Source organism: Pseudochaenichthys georgianus, chromosome 7 (assembly GCF_902827115.2).
Source record: "Pseudochaenichthys georgianus chromosome 7, fPseGeo1.2, whole genome shotgun sequence".
Lineage (NCBI taxonomy): Eukaryota > Metazoa > Chordata > Actinopteri > Perciformes > Channichthyidae > Pseudochaenichthys > Pseudochaenichthys georgianus.
In genome coordinates this window covers 40,975,958-40,991,721 of record NC_047509.1, presented here as the reverse complement: position 1 = coordinate 40,991,721, position 15,764 = coordinate 40,975,958, and the positions used below count along the sequence as shown (strand labels likewise).

The window sequence follows — 15,764 nt, the reverse complement described above, 5'->3', positions numbered from 1 at the left end:
TCTTTTAATGTTTATTTGATTATCTTTGCTTTTTAATGACTGTTTTTAAATGCCATTTTCTTAAAGGTCCCATGTCATGCTTTTCCGGTTATTACCCGTCCCCTTGTGTGTTATGAAGGTTTTTATGCATGTAAACGGTCTGCGGAGTCAAACACCCTCAAAGTACACCCTGTAGGGAGTAAAACTCTAAAGGCCCTGACACACCTACCCGATTTTGGGAGTCAGAGGCCGTCAGAGGCAGTCGGACATTCGCGGCGCCCTACTCAGGTTGGTGTGTCTCGCACCGTCGTTGCTTCACGGCACATTTTCACACCTCTTTCACGTTGAATCGGCCGCGGGAGGCCAAAAAAAGTCGGACAAAGACATCACTCTGATTGGCTGTTCAGCTTAGAGAGTCAGTGCATGAGAAGCGAAGCGGAAGTGAGGGACCAAAACAAACGATTAAGAAGGCACACAGACGGTTCATCTTTTTCATTTTCATCTCACCTGGACGCAAGAGCTTATTTTTTATGTTTACATGTTTTCGATCGACGAGAGAGAGTGAAAATGGATCCCAGACGCTATTTGTTGTTTGTTTATATCACACATGTTCTTCTTCTCTCGGTGTATAGTCTGTCTTCCGGTTGTTGCCTCTTTTGAATGACGACTACACACTACCGCTGCCTGCTGGTAAGGACAGTTAACTGGTGCACAGGTGCGCACCCCCCGCCAAAAAAGAGCACCGGATCATTTGAAAAAAGGCGCATTTGCGCACCAACATTGAGAGAGATGAGAGAGAGAGAGAGAGAGAGAGAGAGAGGAGAGAGAGAGAGAGAGAGAGACGAGAGAGAGAGGAGAGAGAGAGAAGAGAGAGAGAGAAAAGACAGAAGAGAGAGATAGAAAAGAGAGAAGAGAGAGAGAGATATTTGCGAGTGGCATAAGAACGGGTAAGATAGCAGGGTTTCCCACACATAGACTTTACTTGGGCGGGCCGCCCAGGTATATTAACGGCCGCCAAAGTATAATTCACAAGCCATTTAGGTTTAATTGTTTTAATCTGTCCGCGAGCAAGACGGCATCTGTGATCCCTCGCTCTACCCCTCGCTATCGTGTGAAGGGTCTGCTTTATGCGCTCCGCACAGTAACCCTGCTGCGAGGCATACAGTCAACAGCGAACAGATCATGAGCGTGCTCACTAGCGCACCTCCCCTCCCGTTCATAAAGTCAAGAACCCCTCAAAAGGTCTGTTTTTTTTCATTTTAAGGATGCGCACCAAGCAACATCTCCAGGTGCTCCTTTGAGAACCAGGGCAAAAAAGTTATGTGCACCCCTGGTTATAAACCTTTTTCTCACTCAATATCAAGCCACACTTATTGTTTTTACTTCGGCTGTGAGTGTTTGTGTGTGCTCAGGATGAATTTTGCTTGTTCTCGCTGCATCGCCGAGAGGCTCGTTGCTGCGATCTGCTGCGAGGAGCAGACGGGCTTCCGCTCCTCGCATCAGATCGCAGCAACGAGCCTCTCAACGTCCCGAACAATCAGAGTACACTGGGCTCACAGGGAGGGGGGGCAGGAGCTCCAACAAGCCGTTTAGGACAGAGCATGAATACACATACTTTACAGAGATGCTGTATGAGAAACCAATGTGAGTTTGGAAAATTGCAGGGTATACATCTATTTTAGTATACCTCAACAATGGAATTATGATCAGTAGAAATGGCCATGACATGGGACTTTTAATGTCTTTCACTTTTGTAAAGCACTTTGAATTGCCTTGTGTTGAAAGGTGCTATATAAATAAATGTGCCTTGCCTTGCTGCATTATTTCGGAAACATCAGCACTGGGATCTGTTTGAACTTGCATACAAAATCTAAAATGTCCCATGAGGATCTGTTTGTTGCAGACTAATTTGATGTTGTGTCTGGGACCACAATGTTACATTAGTCTCGACCAGGCCCGGCTCCAGGATGAAATGACTGAGGGGGCTGTTAAAAGATCAGAGGGGGCGATTTTTTTTTCACAACAACGAAAAATACTGGCAATGTAATTAATTGACACACCAAGCTTTTTTCCTTCTCACTGCTCTACAATCTCTTTGCTTCTTTATTGGTATTCCGGATTTACCCTTCTCATTCTGTTGTTTTCCTCTGATCTTTAATAATAGATAGTACATTATCAGATGGCTGCACTTTGGTTAATATCTGTAATTATACTATAACCTTTTCTCCTCTATCCCTTAACTCGTCTTCCTATACATATTTACTTACCACTAGTCAGGTCAGGATTAAAGAAACATTAATCTGGTTGATTTTTTATTTTCAGGATTGAATGTTCAAACCAAGGCATAAAATCTGGCATTTCATAACAAAGTGACTAATATATAAACCAGATGTAATATTGGATAAAATACTACAACAAAGTGACTAATATATAAACCAGATGTAATATTGGATAAAATAATAATAATAATAATAAATAATAATAATAATAATAATAAAATACTACAGAGGGGCAGACACAGATTAAACATAAAGTCCACTGGTTTGTCTCTAGAGTCTAACTGCCATGAGAAAAATCAAATCAATGTTCCAAAATCCGTCACTAGATGTCACTCATTGTACCAATGATATAATACATAACATATTATTATTATAGTAAAAGGGCTCGCTTTGGCAAAAACCTGATCCATACAGGCAGCCCTAAATAATAACAAGTAACCATCATGTTTGGTGCTATCTGTAGCAGGGTTTCCGTTAGCCGGTAATTACCGGTTTTTAGCTGGTAACATTTAATAAAAACCGGTAAATTCAAAACCTGCCGGTCAAAATGTCCGATGCTCCGATCCAGGGTTTATACAGGAATCCTGAAGTCAAATTTAATACCTTTTAAGACCTTTTTCAAGACCCTTTCCATACATTTTAAGACCTCATCGCCACTTCAAGTTCTAACATTGGCGACACACTTTACCTCACATTTACTATATACAGTATTGATTGTAAGATAGCACAACTAAACCGTTTATGATAACTCCTTATCATAATTCAGATAGAACAAAGCACAAGAGAATGAATTTTGTGACCAACCCAATGCAAGGTTTATTAGAAAAATAAACCAGTATTTGACCAATAAACAAAACAATTGACAAAATGTTGTACTATGAAATATACATTAAACTTTGGTCAGCTTCAGCGGGGTAATGCCATGTAGGAGGTCACAAATACCCATCATGGCATGTGCCTCAATTCATTTGCTTTGCTGTCCCACTCTTTTTAGGTTTGTTCCAGCTCAATGCGTTTCTCTTTGTGCCTCCTCCTGAGGGTGTTGGACTTTGTTAGCAGTTGAGCCATTAAAGATCCAGCTTTTCCCTCAGCCTGCTCAGCAAGTTGATCAGCATCTTTCTGAAGGACGCCGCACACTTCTTTTAGGATCTTCCTTTTCTTCTTGAGCTGTTCTAGCTCATCTTCAACTGCTCTTCTCTTGAGGCTCTGTGTGGCACTCTGTCTCTTCTTCTGTTGTTGATCCAGGTAAATCCTGTACCTTGATCTTGCGAAGGCTGCAGAAGCCAGGAGCTCCTTGGTGAGTGGCACCTTTAGAACGCCCCCACAGACACTAACCTGGTCGCAGATCAACCTTTGTGCCTCCATGGATTCTTCAAGGAGGTTGACAGTTTCAACCTCCTTGTTGACCGAGAACCCCCTTTCAACCGTGGCTTGACCATGGGACAGAAGTAGAAGGCTCTGGCAGAATCTCCGCAGCTCAGGGTATGTGCTGAGAGCTTCGTGCAGGAAAACATCGAGCCGCTGCTCAAATGGCTGGAAGGAGAGGAAGCCTTCACCTCTACCCTCAACAGACAGAAATCTTTCAAATTGCTGGACGATCACATCACCTACAACATTGACAGAGAAAATTAAAGAAGTAATTATTCATATGTCATTATATTTCATTCCACAGTCATCTGCTTCATCATTCGTTTGAGAGATACATAGCGCGCAGCATCTGTACACATAAAAAGCACAGTGTATTGTAGATTTCCTAAAACAAATTTAAACAAGAATGCGTAATAATTAAATTCACACAAGCTTCTATTGTCCCTAAACAATACTTGTTCCTACCAGCTGAAACTCCTCCTGCCAACTGCTTGTCCTCCAGGAATCTTTGGACTACACTCATCTTTCCGATGCACCACTCTGGATCCCTGCTCATGTTTGTGGGATCCAAACATGCAATGTGCCTGACGACTGGAAATTTGAGGGGGCTTTTCTCCTGCACTTTCTTGACCATTGCAGCCAGGCCCTTCATGCACTCTTTCCTGAACGTGAGCACAGAAAGCTCACCTACTCTGCTCCCTGGTTTGCTCTGAAGTGCCTGACAAATAATACATAGACTGTAAATTGTGCAGAATGGATGATTTATAAATGTCCCTCCATTAGCATAATAAAATGGTAAAAAGTTCAATTTATCATATACCACTGGCTGGATCAGTGTACAGGTGGAGCAAAGACATAGTAGGCCCATAACTGTATACATCTATACATATACAGTACCAGGGTTTCCGCTAGGATTTTTTCTCGCCGGTCAAATGTCCGGGCAGAATTCATTTTACCGGACTAATTTGAAACTTACCGGTCATATTTCAATAATAATAATAGTTGTGTAGCAGAGTTTCCGTTAGCAGGTAATTACCGGACTATGAGCAGATATGCTGATGTTTAAAACTCAGTTCACGGGGCTCATTTTTATATTGCTTCAGTTTATAATCGTAACAGATCGAAAAATTCAGATTCATTTTTCAATAAATGATTCCACAAACAACAAACAACATAATTATTACATTCAAACAAACTACTTGTAGTAGATAACGTACATTATTCAGAAGTTTACATCAACTTTGAATAATAACACGGGAGAAACGGAGCCTCTCTTTTCCCCTCTCTCTCTCCTGACAGCCCGTCAGTTTCTCATGCAGCTCCTGCAGCGCGCTAAACAGAGGGCGGGGCTTCAGGTGATCCTGCAGAGCTGCGTGTCTCCGTCAGACTCAGCAGCTGATCTGATCTCTCTCTCGCGTCCGGTTACACTTCACTCGCGTTTATGTCCATATCGATCAGATCCAGCTCTCCTGATCGGCCTTTATAGAGAGCACCGATCAAACTATTAAGAGTGAATATCGGCCGATAATGACCAGCGGCCGATCGATCGGAGCCTCCCTAATTATTACCAGACATTTTGACCGTCAGGTTTTGAATTTACCGTTTTTTTATAAATTTGACCAGCTAAAAACCGGTAATTACCGGCTAACGGAAACCCTGTACAGTACATCTCTGAAAATATATCAAAATTACCTTGATGACAGATTCAGCACCAAGGCCTATGTCAGCATTCATCGGGGAGACCCAGTTCTTCTCATCAGCGGCATCGACTTTGGTGAGCTTCAGGGGGGTGATGTCCTCTCGGAGCTCCCTCTTCACAAACCGTCTCAGTAGACTCTACCATATTATAAAGAAATAACAAGAAATCAATGACAGAACCATTAGTGTGGATTAATCAAATTCAGTTTAATTACTGTTATTATTACCTTCAGTAACTCAGCCAAGTCTTTAGCTAAGAAGGGCATCACTGGCTCATCAGTTTGAAATTTTAACAGGAAGGGGCTGGAGGTCCTGGATATCGCAAAGAAGAACTGCAGCTTGGCTATGATGAGTGGATCCCCTTGTGCTGCCGCAATGGTGTCATAAGAGGCTGTGGCAGGGTTTGGGATTTCTTGTTCTTGACACCATCCACGTACTTCTGTAGCATCGGCCAAATTTCAACCGCTCTCTCTGCCACACGGACATTTTCAACCCATCTGTGGCCGCAGAATGGTAGTGGGAAGCAGGAGGACCCTGTCAGACTGGTGAAGTCCTCTCTCCTCGCAGGAACGTTGTGGAAGAGGTAGTGCATTGCTCTCAGGAGCCTTTCAAGCTGCCACATCGTAAAACCTGCCTTTACTGCGTTGTGGAGGGTGTGAAGGCCACAGCTTCCAACAAGGACAAGCTGAGCACCTCCATAGAGCTCTGCATGCTCTTTCTGTAGAAGATTCACCAATTTGAAGTTGACGTTGGGTCCATCCATGCTGACAGACATAAGCTGCCTCATCTTCAGTTGTGCACCACATTCCTGTGAATTAACAGTAATAAATTAATGACAACAATCCTTGAAAGTGTATTCTTGAAATACAGGGTCATTCAGATGCACGGTAAGGTGCAACTACAGGTTTGTCACTCATAACACTTAAATTAGTCATTTATTTGGTGTTCAAATTTCATGAAGCAAGATTGCAATATTAACTTACATTTTATAATTGAAACAAATTACTGGTGGTATCTCCGTTCTCTCCTCCCACTGTGAATCGTGAGAAAGTTTCAGGGCGACAGAGACACAGAGCGTTCCCGTAACCATAGTTACTCACTCTCACCAGAGGGAGAGACGCTGTGCTGCTGCTAACCAGAGCCGTATAATATAATCTATCTATTCTATCTATATGGCGCTGCTGCTGACTGAGATTACTCTGAGCAGCATGCTAAATTACCACATAATAGATCTTTATGTATATTTCTCGCATTTCCCCCGGTAATAACTTGTCGTAAAAATGTGTCGCTAGTCGCATCTTAAATAATACTCGCTAATTGCCTAAGAGCGTCTGAAAAGATGCCAAATCTACCGAAAATAGCCATGTGTGCCACAAAAGATTCAGTCGTTTACAAAGCACATAATTCATATTCATAATAAATGTTTTGAAAATAAAAATTGATTGAAGAAAAAAGACCCGTGGCTATAGCCCAGGCAGGCCCTAAACACGAAATGCAAGTAGACTAGAGATACACTTACTTTAATGTGATGCAACAAGTCCTCGGCTCTTCCGTGTCCCAAAAATTGCAACCCAAGATACCTGGCCCGGACACAGCCATCATCCCAATAACGAATGTGGACGTCCATCTGTTTTTTCTTGGTGGCTTGATTAAGGCTCTTGTCAAACATCAGCACAAACGGCCCAGCCTTGTTGATGCTATTAACGAGCTGTTCTTTAAAGTAAGGGGCCAAGCCGAATCGGACTATGTACCCTGTTTTGTCTTTTCCACAGGCGAACTTCTTGGCTATTTCCGAATCTGGGAACATAGCTTGGAAAAGATCGGAAATCCCTTCATTGGAATTGATGGATTGGTGTTTAATTACGTTGTTGAGGCACCACAGAATCTCTGCCCGCAGTGTTGGAGTGGCGGCCAGCATCACTCGGAGGTCAGCAGTAACTTTAGATGAAGTGGAGGAGGCTGTAGTAGCTTCAGCGATGGTGGGTGGGGGCGGTGATGTTGCGCAGAAATGCGCGATTGAGAGCTGCTGTTAGCGTCCCAAAGCGGCTTTGTGGCTAGCACTTAGCATGTGGGACCAGACAGCTTTGATCCCCATCGAGGCAACACTAATCGCCTTCCGACACACGCAGCAGTAGGCCTCACGGTTATTCCCAGAAACGGGCCTCAGCCATGGTTCGAACTCCATATCCTCCAACCATTTGGATGCAAACTTGCATTTCCCCATGTTGTAACCGGCGTAAACGGACCTTCGCGCGCTATCAAGCAGCAGCCATCAGTGAGTGTGCAATGTCCTGTTCAGATCACGTCAAATCCAACGGGATGAAAACAAAATAAAACTACAAAGAATCACACTACACACCTACGCAATGATTCAGGCAAACTCTAGAATATAATTTATATACTTATTGCAAACAAGCTCATGGGTGCGGGAAGGGGGGTGCTGAGGGCACTGCAGCACCCCCTAGCGGCAGGCAGGGGGTGCGGAGCTCCCCTGTCTGAATTATTATTTGACGGTTATTGCTGCTCCCGCTGTGCATAATCTGTGTAATATGTAGCCAATCAATTCCACATTGTTGGTAAAATAATATTTTGGCCTGCCCCGAATGTTTTTTCTGTAGCACCAGACAATTCTACCTCAATAATATAATACATTAACCGTGCTTTACGTGAACCTCATCAAGACACTAGAGAGGACGGCAGCACTGTAATTTCCCGTGTTCAGTGAATGCAACAGAGGCAAGACACCAGACCAATCAGAGAGTTGCATGGAAATAAAAGTGTGCTTGTGTCATTCAAGCTCGGCTGTGTGTGTGTGTGTGTGTGTGTGTGTGTGTGTGTGTGTGTGTGTGTGTGTGTGTGTGTGTGTGTGTGTGTGTGTGTGTGTGTGTGTGTGTGTGTGTGTGTGTGTGTGTGTGTGTGTGTGTGTGTGTGTGTGTGTGTGTGTGTGTAGCAGTTAGCTAGCTGCACTAACGGACATACGGAGCTGTTGGTGGTTCCACAACAAGCTGGAGGAGAGCTCTCCTCTCAGACTGAGAGGCTCAGGTGAGCTAAAGGACTCTGAGTGTTTAGATAGTTAACTTTAGTCTAAGTTATCTCAGTGGGTCTCAAACTGTTTGGTCACAAATTATTCAAAAGATTATTTCCGCGGCACACTTTCATATGATCATTATAGTTATACAAACAATAAGAGAATAAAGGAAAAGCAGTTATGAAATACTATATGGCAGTAAAACAAGAATACAGTTTGAAAGGGGAGTGATTTGTAAAATATCCATAAAGAAAAAGAACATCTGCTTACAGTTGTGTTTGGGTGTTGAGAGATGTATCCATAGATCTCTTAATGCACCAGATTGATGCTTTTAACTTCAATATTTAAAAAAAATCTTCCCGGGGGGGGCATCCCCCCGGACCCCCCTGGAGAAGGTGAGGTCCGCTCCCCACTCGTAAAAAATAGCACTTTACCCCTGCCTATATGCTGTGAGCTGATTATCGAGTCTTCATTGTAACAGTCGCGGGTGTACTGTGTGTTTGCGTGTGGGGAGTGCTTTTGTGCGTGCTCTATAGTGCCCGTAATAGTGTTCACTGGAGTCCAGCACCTCAGCACCCCCACTCAAAATACCTTCCCGCGCCTCTGAACAAGCTACAACATTTAATACCTTGGAAAATGCCGTTTAATACTTTTTAAAAGCCTTATTTTTCGCTAAATTGATTTATCAACTTTTAATACTTTTTAAGACCCCTGCGATCGATTGGCCGCCAATCATTATCAGCCGATATTCACTCTTAATAGTTTGATCTGTGCTCTCTATAAAGGCCGATCAGGAGAGCTGGATCTGATCGATATGGACATAAACGCGAGTGAAGTGTAACCGGACGCGAGAGAGAGATCGGTTCAGCTGCTGCATAATCACCTGAAGCCTGTCAGGAGAGAGAGGGAGAGAGGAAAAAGAGGATCCGTTTCTCCCGTGTTATTATTCAAAGTTAATTTCAACTTTTGAATAATGTACTTCATCTACTACAAGTAGTTTGTTTGAATGTAATAATTATGTTGTTTGTGGAATAATTTATTGAAAAATGTATCTTTCGATCTGTTACGATTATAAACTGAAGCAATATAAAAATTACTCCCATTAACTGAGTTTTAAACATCAGCATATCCGGTCCTAGTCCAGTAATTACCTGCTAACGGAAACTCTGCTACACAATTCTTATTATTGAAACATGACCGGTAAGTTTCAAATTTGTCCGGTAAAATAAATTCTGTCCGGACATTTGACCGGCAACAAAAAATCCTAGCGGAAACCCTGATCTGTAGATGTCTGAGTGCTGTCAACATGAATTTCCCCCTGGGGATAATACATCTAATGCAAATTAATTTAATATTCAATCACGTACTTGGCGATTGAGAACATACATTCGTAATTTACCTCGTTTAAAGCACTTTTGTTGTAATACTATGGATTTAGTTGACACTACTAGCCGACTTTCTTTATCATCAACATCTTTAATTGTGTTACTTTTTTGTAAAGCTCTTTTAGTTTTAAACCTGATGTTTATAAGCTTCTTAGTTTTTGCAACAGTCTGTAAATATACACAACGTTATAATAAAATGCACACATTTACCTTTTTCTAGACTAAACACAGGTATGATCCTAAGTTAAACAAATATGAGGTTATCATGAGGTTGTTAACATCGCAATTTATCAGTGGATGTTTGCTGGAACTACTTGTACACAGCGTGTTTCCTGACGGACACACACAGCGTTGACAGCCCACTCCCCCTCCACACCGCTCCACACTCGTTGGTTTGGAACAGCACTTAATGTGGTGGACCCTCCGCGCGAATGCGCAAACGGAGGGGTAGGGTGTTGGAGGCGGGTGTAGGGGGCGGTTTGGGATTGGGCAGAAGAAGAAGAAGAAGAAGAAGAAGAAGAAGAAGAAGAAGAAGAAAAGAAGAAGAAGAAGAAGAAGAAGAAGAAGAAGAAGAAGAAGAAGAAGAAGAAGAAGAAGAAGAAGAAGAAGAAGAAGAAGAAGAAGAAGAAGAAGTACAGTAGAGGTAGAAAAGAAGAAGTAGAGGTAGAAGAAAAATAAGTAGTAGAAGAAGAAATACGCTAATGCTACAAACAGGCACAACACTGTTACTCTGTTTTTACTGACATGTAACATTTTACATGTTTTTTAATGCACATTCAAAACGGGAACATTTTCGGGAGTTTCAACCGGGTACCGGCTACCGAAAAAGGGGACTTTGCCCGGAAAACGGGGACGTTTTGGTCACCCATCCGACTGTGTTTACAGCTAAGCACAAACGCTAACATTAATTAAGACTACAAGCTCACTTGGGGTGGAGGCTTTTTTACACATTGCTTGACTGCCTGCCCACATATCTGATCTAGACATGGTAACGTGTGTTGGGGAAAAGAATTATTTAAAGTTATTTAATAATCATGACATTTATTTTACTTTTCGATGGATGAATGATGTTCAAAGTGAGGGGGCAAAGAATACAACTGAGGGGGCAATGCCCCCTTTTGCCCCCTCGTGGCGCCAGGCCCGGTCTCGACCCCCCAGCTAAATTGAAAAAATCATGTTTTCAGAATGTTATCATCCACTTGGTTCCAAAGTTCAGTTCTTTAACATCGCTAACAGAGCATCTGAATCTGTTCGCTCACCTGAATGAAGCTTCACAATCTGACTACAGTCCAGTGTTTCTGAGAGGTCGGTGTTAGGCTTGGGGTCAAAGGTCACATGTTCAGGGCTTCCTCTGCTGTGGGGCTCTGTCTCTACAGGGCCCTGCTTCAGAGGGTCCAGAGTGTTAAAGCTGCACGCCCACTGGCTGACGGGCTCCGCAGGGCGGCCAATCAGAACACCCAGGGAAGGGTCTGACCTCCGTCCCTGGAGGACCTTTTGTGTCTCTTCTATCCCACGATGCAACAGGCGGTAGTAGAGAAGCCCTTGGTCACGCACGCACATGTCCGTCTCCTCCTCTGGGAAACACAAGGGGTGTCGGTAATGGCATATGCATATATCACACACACACACACACACACACACACACACACACACACACACACACACACACACACACACACACACACACACACACACACACACACACACACACACACACACACACACACACACACACACACACACACACACACACACACACACACACACACACACACACACACACACACACACACACACACACACACACACACACACCTATGCAGTAGTGCAACAGTCTTCCCAGCATGTCTTGCGTCTCAGCAGGCCGGCACAGAAACAGCCTCATGGTGGTGGTCAGCAGCTCCATCTTGACTCCCACAGACGTCTCGCTCCTCACTCCATCAATGAACACCTCCAGCGTGTATGGGGCGCTGGAGACCCGCTCCCCATACACAGCCAGCAGCCACAGCAAGGCCTGCCTGCCCTGAGGGAGGAGAAGGAGGAGGAGAGGGTTCAGGTTGTGGGAGTCTAGGAATTGTCTATGGACTTTGACCGTTTAATCATTGTTGGCGATTTTAATATCCATGTTGACAACCCTGAGGGCAGAGGGGCTAAAGAACTGTTTTGTGTTATCGACAATTTTGGACTGACTCAGTATGTCAAGGGTCCGACGCACAATAAGGGGCACACCCTGGACTTAATTGTATCAAAGGGTCTGAACATCTCTAAGCTTGTGGTGACTGATGTAGCGCTCTCCGACCATTCCTGTGTTTTCTTTGAGAGCTCTACCGTCCATACAACTGTTAAGAAAGAGGTAACCACGAGACGTCACTTAACTGAAAATGCAGAGGAAATGTGTGCCCAGATTTTTACTCCCTCAATTGCCCATGCTAACTTCTCAGTAAATGAGCTAGTTGATCATTTTAATTCTAAAATAACAAATGCCATGGATACCATTGCTCCCATTAAAATAAAGGAAGTATCTGGCAAGAAAATATCTCCATGGAGAAAAGCCATGACTGTGAGAACAGCAAAAACTGAGTGCAGAAAAGCTGAATGCAGGTGGGGAAAAACAAATCTCCAGGTTCACTTGGAAATATATAAAGAGAAACTCGGTTTCTATAACCAGGAAATAAAAAAGGCACGACAGTCTTTCTTTTCTGACATCATTACCAAAAATAAAAACAACTCACGTGCCTTGTTTGCTACCGTCAACAGACTAACAAACCCCCCAGTGTCGATAGCCTCAGCATTTCTATTCACCAGGGCCTGCAATGATTTTGCCTCCTTCTTCACTGACAAAATCATGCAAATTAGACAGGCAGTCAGTGCCTCTGGATAAGGTACAGCCAATGTACTGTCAATGTACTGTCTATGTTCACCTAAAGCCAATTCAGACACCATGACACAATTCCGTCTGATAAATGCTAAAGACCTGGAAGACATTATCCAACATCTGAAATCCTCCTCCTGTAGCCTCGACATCATCCCGACAGGATTTTTCAAAACTGTTTTTCATTGCTTGGCCTCAGATATACTACACATAGTAAACAAGTCTCTTCAATCAGGTGTATTTCCACAGGCCCTGAAAACTGCAATAATTAAACCGCTCCTAAAAAAGCAAAAAAGTTTTGATGTGTTTCAGTCGGGCTTTCGACCTAACCACAGCACTGAGACTTCACTTGTTAAGGTCTTAAATGACATCCATTTGAACACAGACAGTGTTCAGTGTTAGTATTATTAGATCTCAGCGCTGCCTTTGATACTGTTGACCACAACATATTGTTAGACTGTCTTGAAAATTGGGTGGGAGTTTCAGCAACAGCTCTTAACTGGTTTAGCTCCTACTTGAAGGACAGAACAAACTTTGTCTCAACAGGCAATTACAAATCAACCCTGATAAATATGTCATGCGGGGTTCCTCAAGGCTCCATCTTAGGACCTTTGCTTTTTAATATTTATATGCTACCTCTGGCTGAAATTATTAAAAAGAGCGATCTAAGCTATCACATCTATGCAGACGACACCCAGATTTATTTTAAAATTACACCGGGAGACTACTCTCCGATTAGAACACTGAGCAAGTGCATTGAGCACATCACTAACTGGAGGACTCAGAACTTTCTCCAATGAAACAAACAAAAAACTGAGATCATTGTTTTTGGAGCAAAGAAGGACCGATTAAAAGTAATCACAGAGCTTCAGTCTGCAGACTACAAAGTAACTCACAAAGCAAGACATCTGGGTGTAGTGATGGACTCAGACCGGAATTTTAACAGTCACATTACAACAGTTATTAGGTCTGCATACTACCACCTGAAGAATATATCAAGGATTAAAAAACTATTGTCGCAACAGGATTTAGAAAAACTTGTCCATGCTTTTATTTTCAGTAGACTCGACTACTGCAATAGTGTATTCACAGGTCTCACTAAATGTACTGTGCAGGTCCCTCCATTCAGGAGGCTGGTGTTAAATTACAGGCTGTTTTTAACATTATTCAGACTCAGCTCGCTGAGCTTAAGCTTCTTTTAAATGTTGATAAAACCAAGGTAATGCTATTTTCAAAAGCTAAAAAGACACCAGAGCCTGTTTTAGATATTGTTACTATGCAAGGACAAGTACTAGAAGTGATTGCCTGTTATAAATACCTAGGTATCTGGCTTGATGATTGTCTTACTTTTAAACTTCATGTCAATAACCTGCTTAAAAAGCTGAGGGTTAGACTAGGTTTCTTTTTCAGAAACAAGTCCTGTTTCTCGCTTGAGGCCAGGAAAAGGCTAGTCACTGTGACCTTTTTACCTGTGCTGGACTATGGTGATTTGTTGTATATGCAGGGTTGGGAGGGTTACTTTGTAAATGAAATCAGTTACTGATTACTGAATACATGGCTCTGAAAGTAATCCGAATACAGTTACGTGTCTTAAAAAAGTAATCAGATTACTTTTAGATTACTTTTGGATTACTTTCTTTTCCATAACAGATGGGTATGTTTTGGTGAACAGGAGACACAAAAAGCAAAAGGAAACTGAACGTGTTTTTACTGTTTTAATGGCGTATCAAGAGCACAATTGAAACATCACATCTGAAATGATGTAACATAATAAACTTGTTGAGGATGCAGCTTGGGATGTGAGGAGTGAGGGACACGGCTTAGAACGGGCGTGTCGCCTTCTGTCCTGCCAGTGTTGGCAGGACATGAATTAAAATGTCGAACTCAGACTTCATTTTAAGGACATTTCGGCCAGGGGTGTAGAGCTATATTTGTTTAAGCCTATTGTATGATAACTGTGTGATTACTATTTCTTTTCAAATGCATATCTGCCACCCATTTACACCGCTCTTCCCATCAAGAATTGGAATTGGAATAGAACTTAGTTTTAGTTTCTGGATCTCACGGAGAACACTGTCCCTGTACCTTACCATTAGGCTACTGCGCTCATAAAGAATGATAAGAATAAGAATAATGCCGGCGTGATCAGATCACATGACCTGTTCAAGCCGGTGCCGCGTAAAAACAACAGTCTGGACAAGTACTGGCTTGAAACTATATGCCAGTCTTTGTTTCATGCAAAAAGACCCAGTAAACACAGAGATACGATAATATAAAAGTTAATACAAATATATTTCAAAAAGTATGAAAAATGGAAGCACATAATTTGAATATCTTCGCCGTATTTTATCATTTTACGTGATTAGTGAGTTTATTTAAGGTAATTAGGTAGAAGCCCTTTTTGATCAGTAACGAATTTAGCAGTTGAACATAAAAGTCAACCGAGTGTGACTTGCAATGACAAGTGTTGTGTTTTTATTTTATGAACCTTTTACATTAAAATTGTTGTTGAATATATAAATATTATTATGAATATACTATAAATATAAATACTAGGCTATTTATTATAAACGTTAGTCCTTAACATCTATCACTGTGTATATCACCATTCTTTAATTACATGTTTGATAAGTTTCTATGAAATAAGAAATGAATAAACTCAAATGTAATTATCATATCATATATTATAATGTATGTATTATTAAGTAATATTATACCTTAACCCCATTATAGCAGATGCCACATTGAATGGATGAACACATTATGCATCAATAATTTCAACGGAGTATTTCTAAATACAAGTTGTAAAAATACTTATATGTATTTAATACTAATAACATAATGATTCATTTCAGATGATAATACTTTTCAGGGTTAGGGTTAGGTCCGGTCTGACAGCGCTTAGCTCTCTGCTGCAGAGAGGAAGAGAAGATCACTGCTCTAAACAAAGTCAAAAACCGTACATCCAAACTGAAAAATATAATTAATTATTATTAATACATTAAGTCTTGTTCATTGTTTTTCACTTTTATTAAATGTTTGATATTTCCGGCACAGACCCTTTCATACCGGCAATGCACGATAGAAACAACAGGAACTGCGACAGCATAAATATGCGAACACAAACCAGACTGCTGAGAGAGAGAGATCACAGG

General features: G+C 42.0%; 1 protein-coding gene and 1 long non-coding RNA gene across 2 annotated transcripts in view; both read right to left on the bottom strand.

Annotated features, from left to right (window-relative positions):
* Positions 1 to 15,764, bottom strand: part of ap4b1 (adaptor related protein complex 4 subunit beta 1) — a 55,868-nt gene that overhangs the window by 8,766 nt on the left and 31,338 nt on the right. The window contains 2 exon segments of the mRNA XM_034087203.2: positions 10,997 to 11,311; positions 11,553 to 11,760. Coding sequence (XP_033943094.1) covers positions 10,997 to 11,311; positions 11,553 to 11,760 — 523 coding nt within the window.
* On the bottom strand, positions 3,777 to 5,851 carry LOC117449492 (uncharacterized). Its single transcript, XR_004552490.2, has 3 exons — positions 5,552 to 5,851; positions 5,319 to 5,462; positions 3,777 to 3,865 (listed from the first exon to the last, which is right to left on the bottom strand). It is a non-coding gene; the product is annotated as an uncharacterized lncRNA (long non-coding RNA).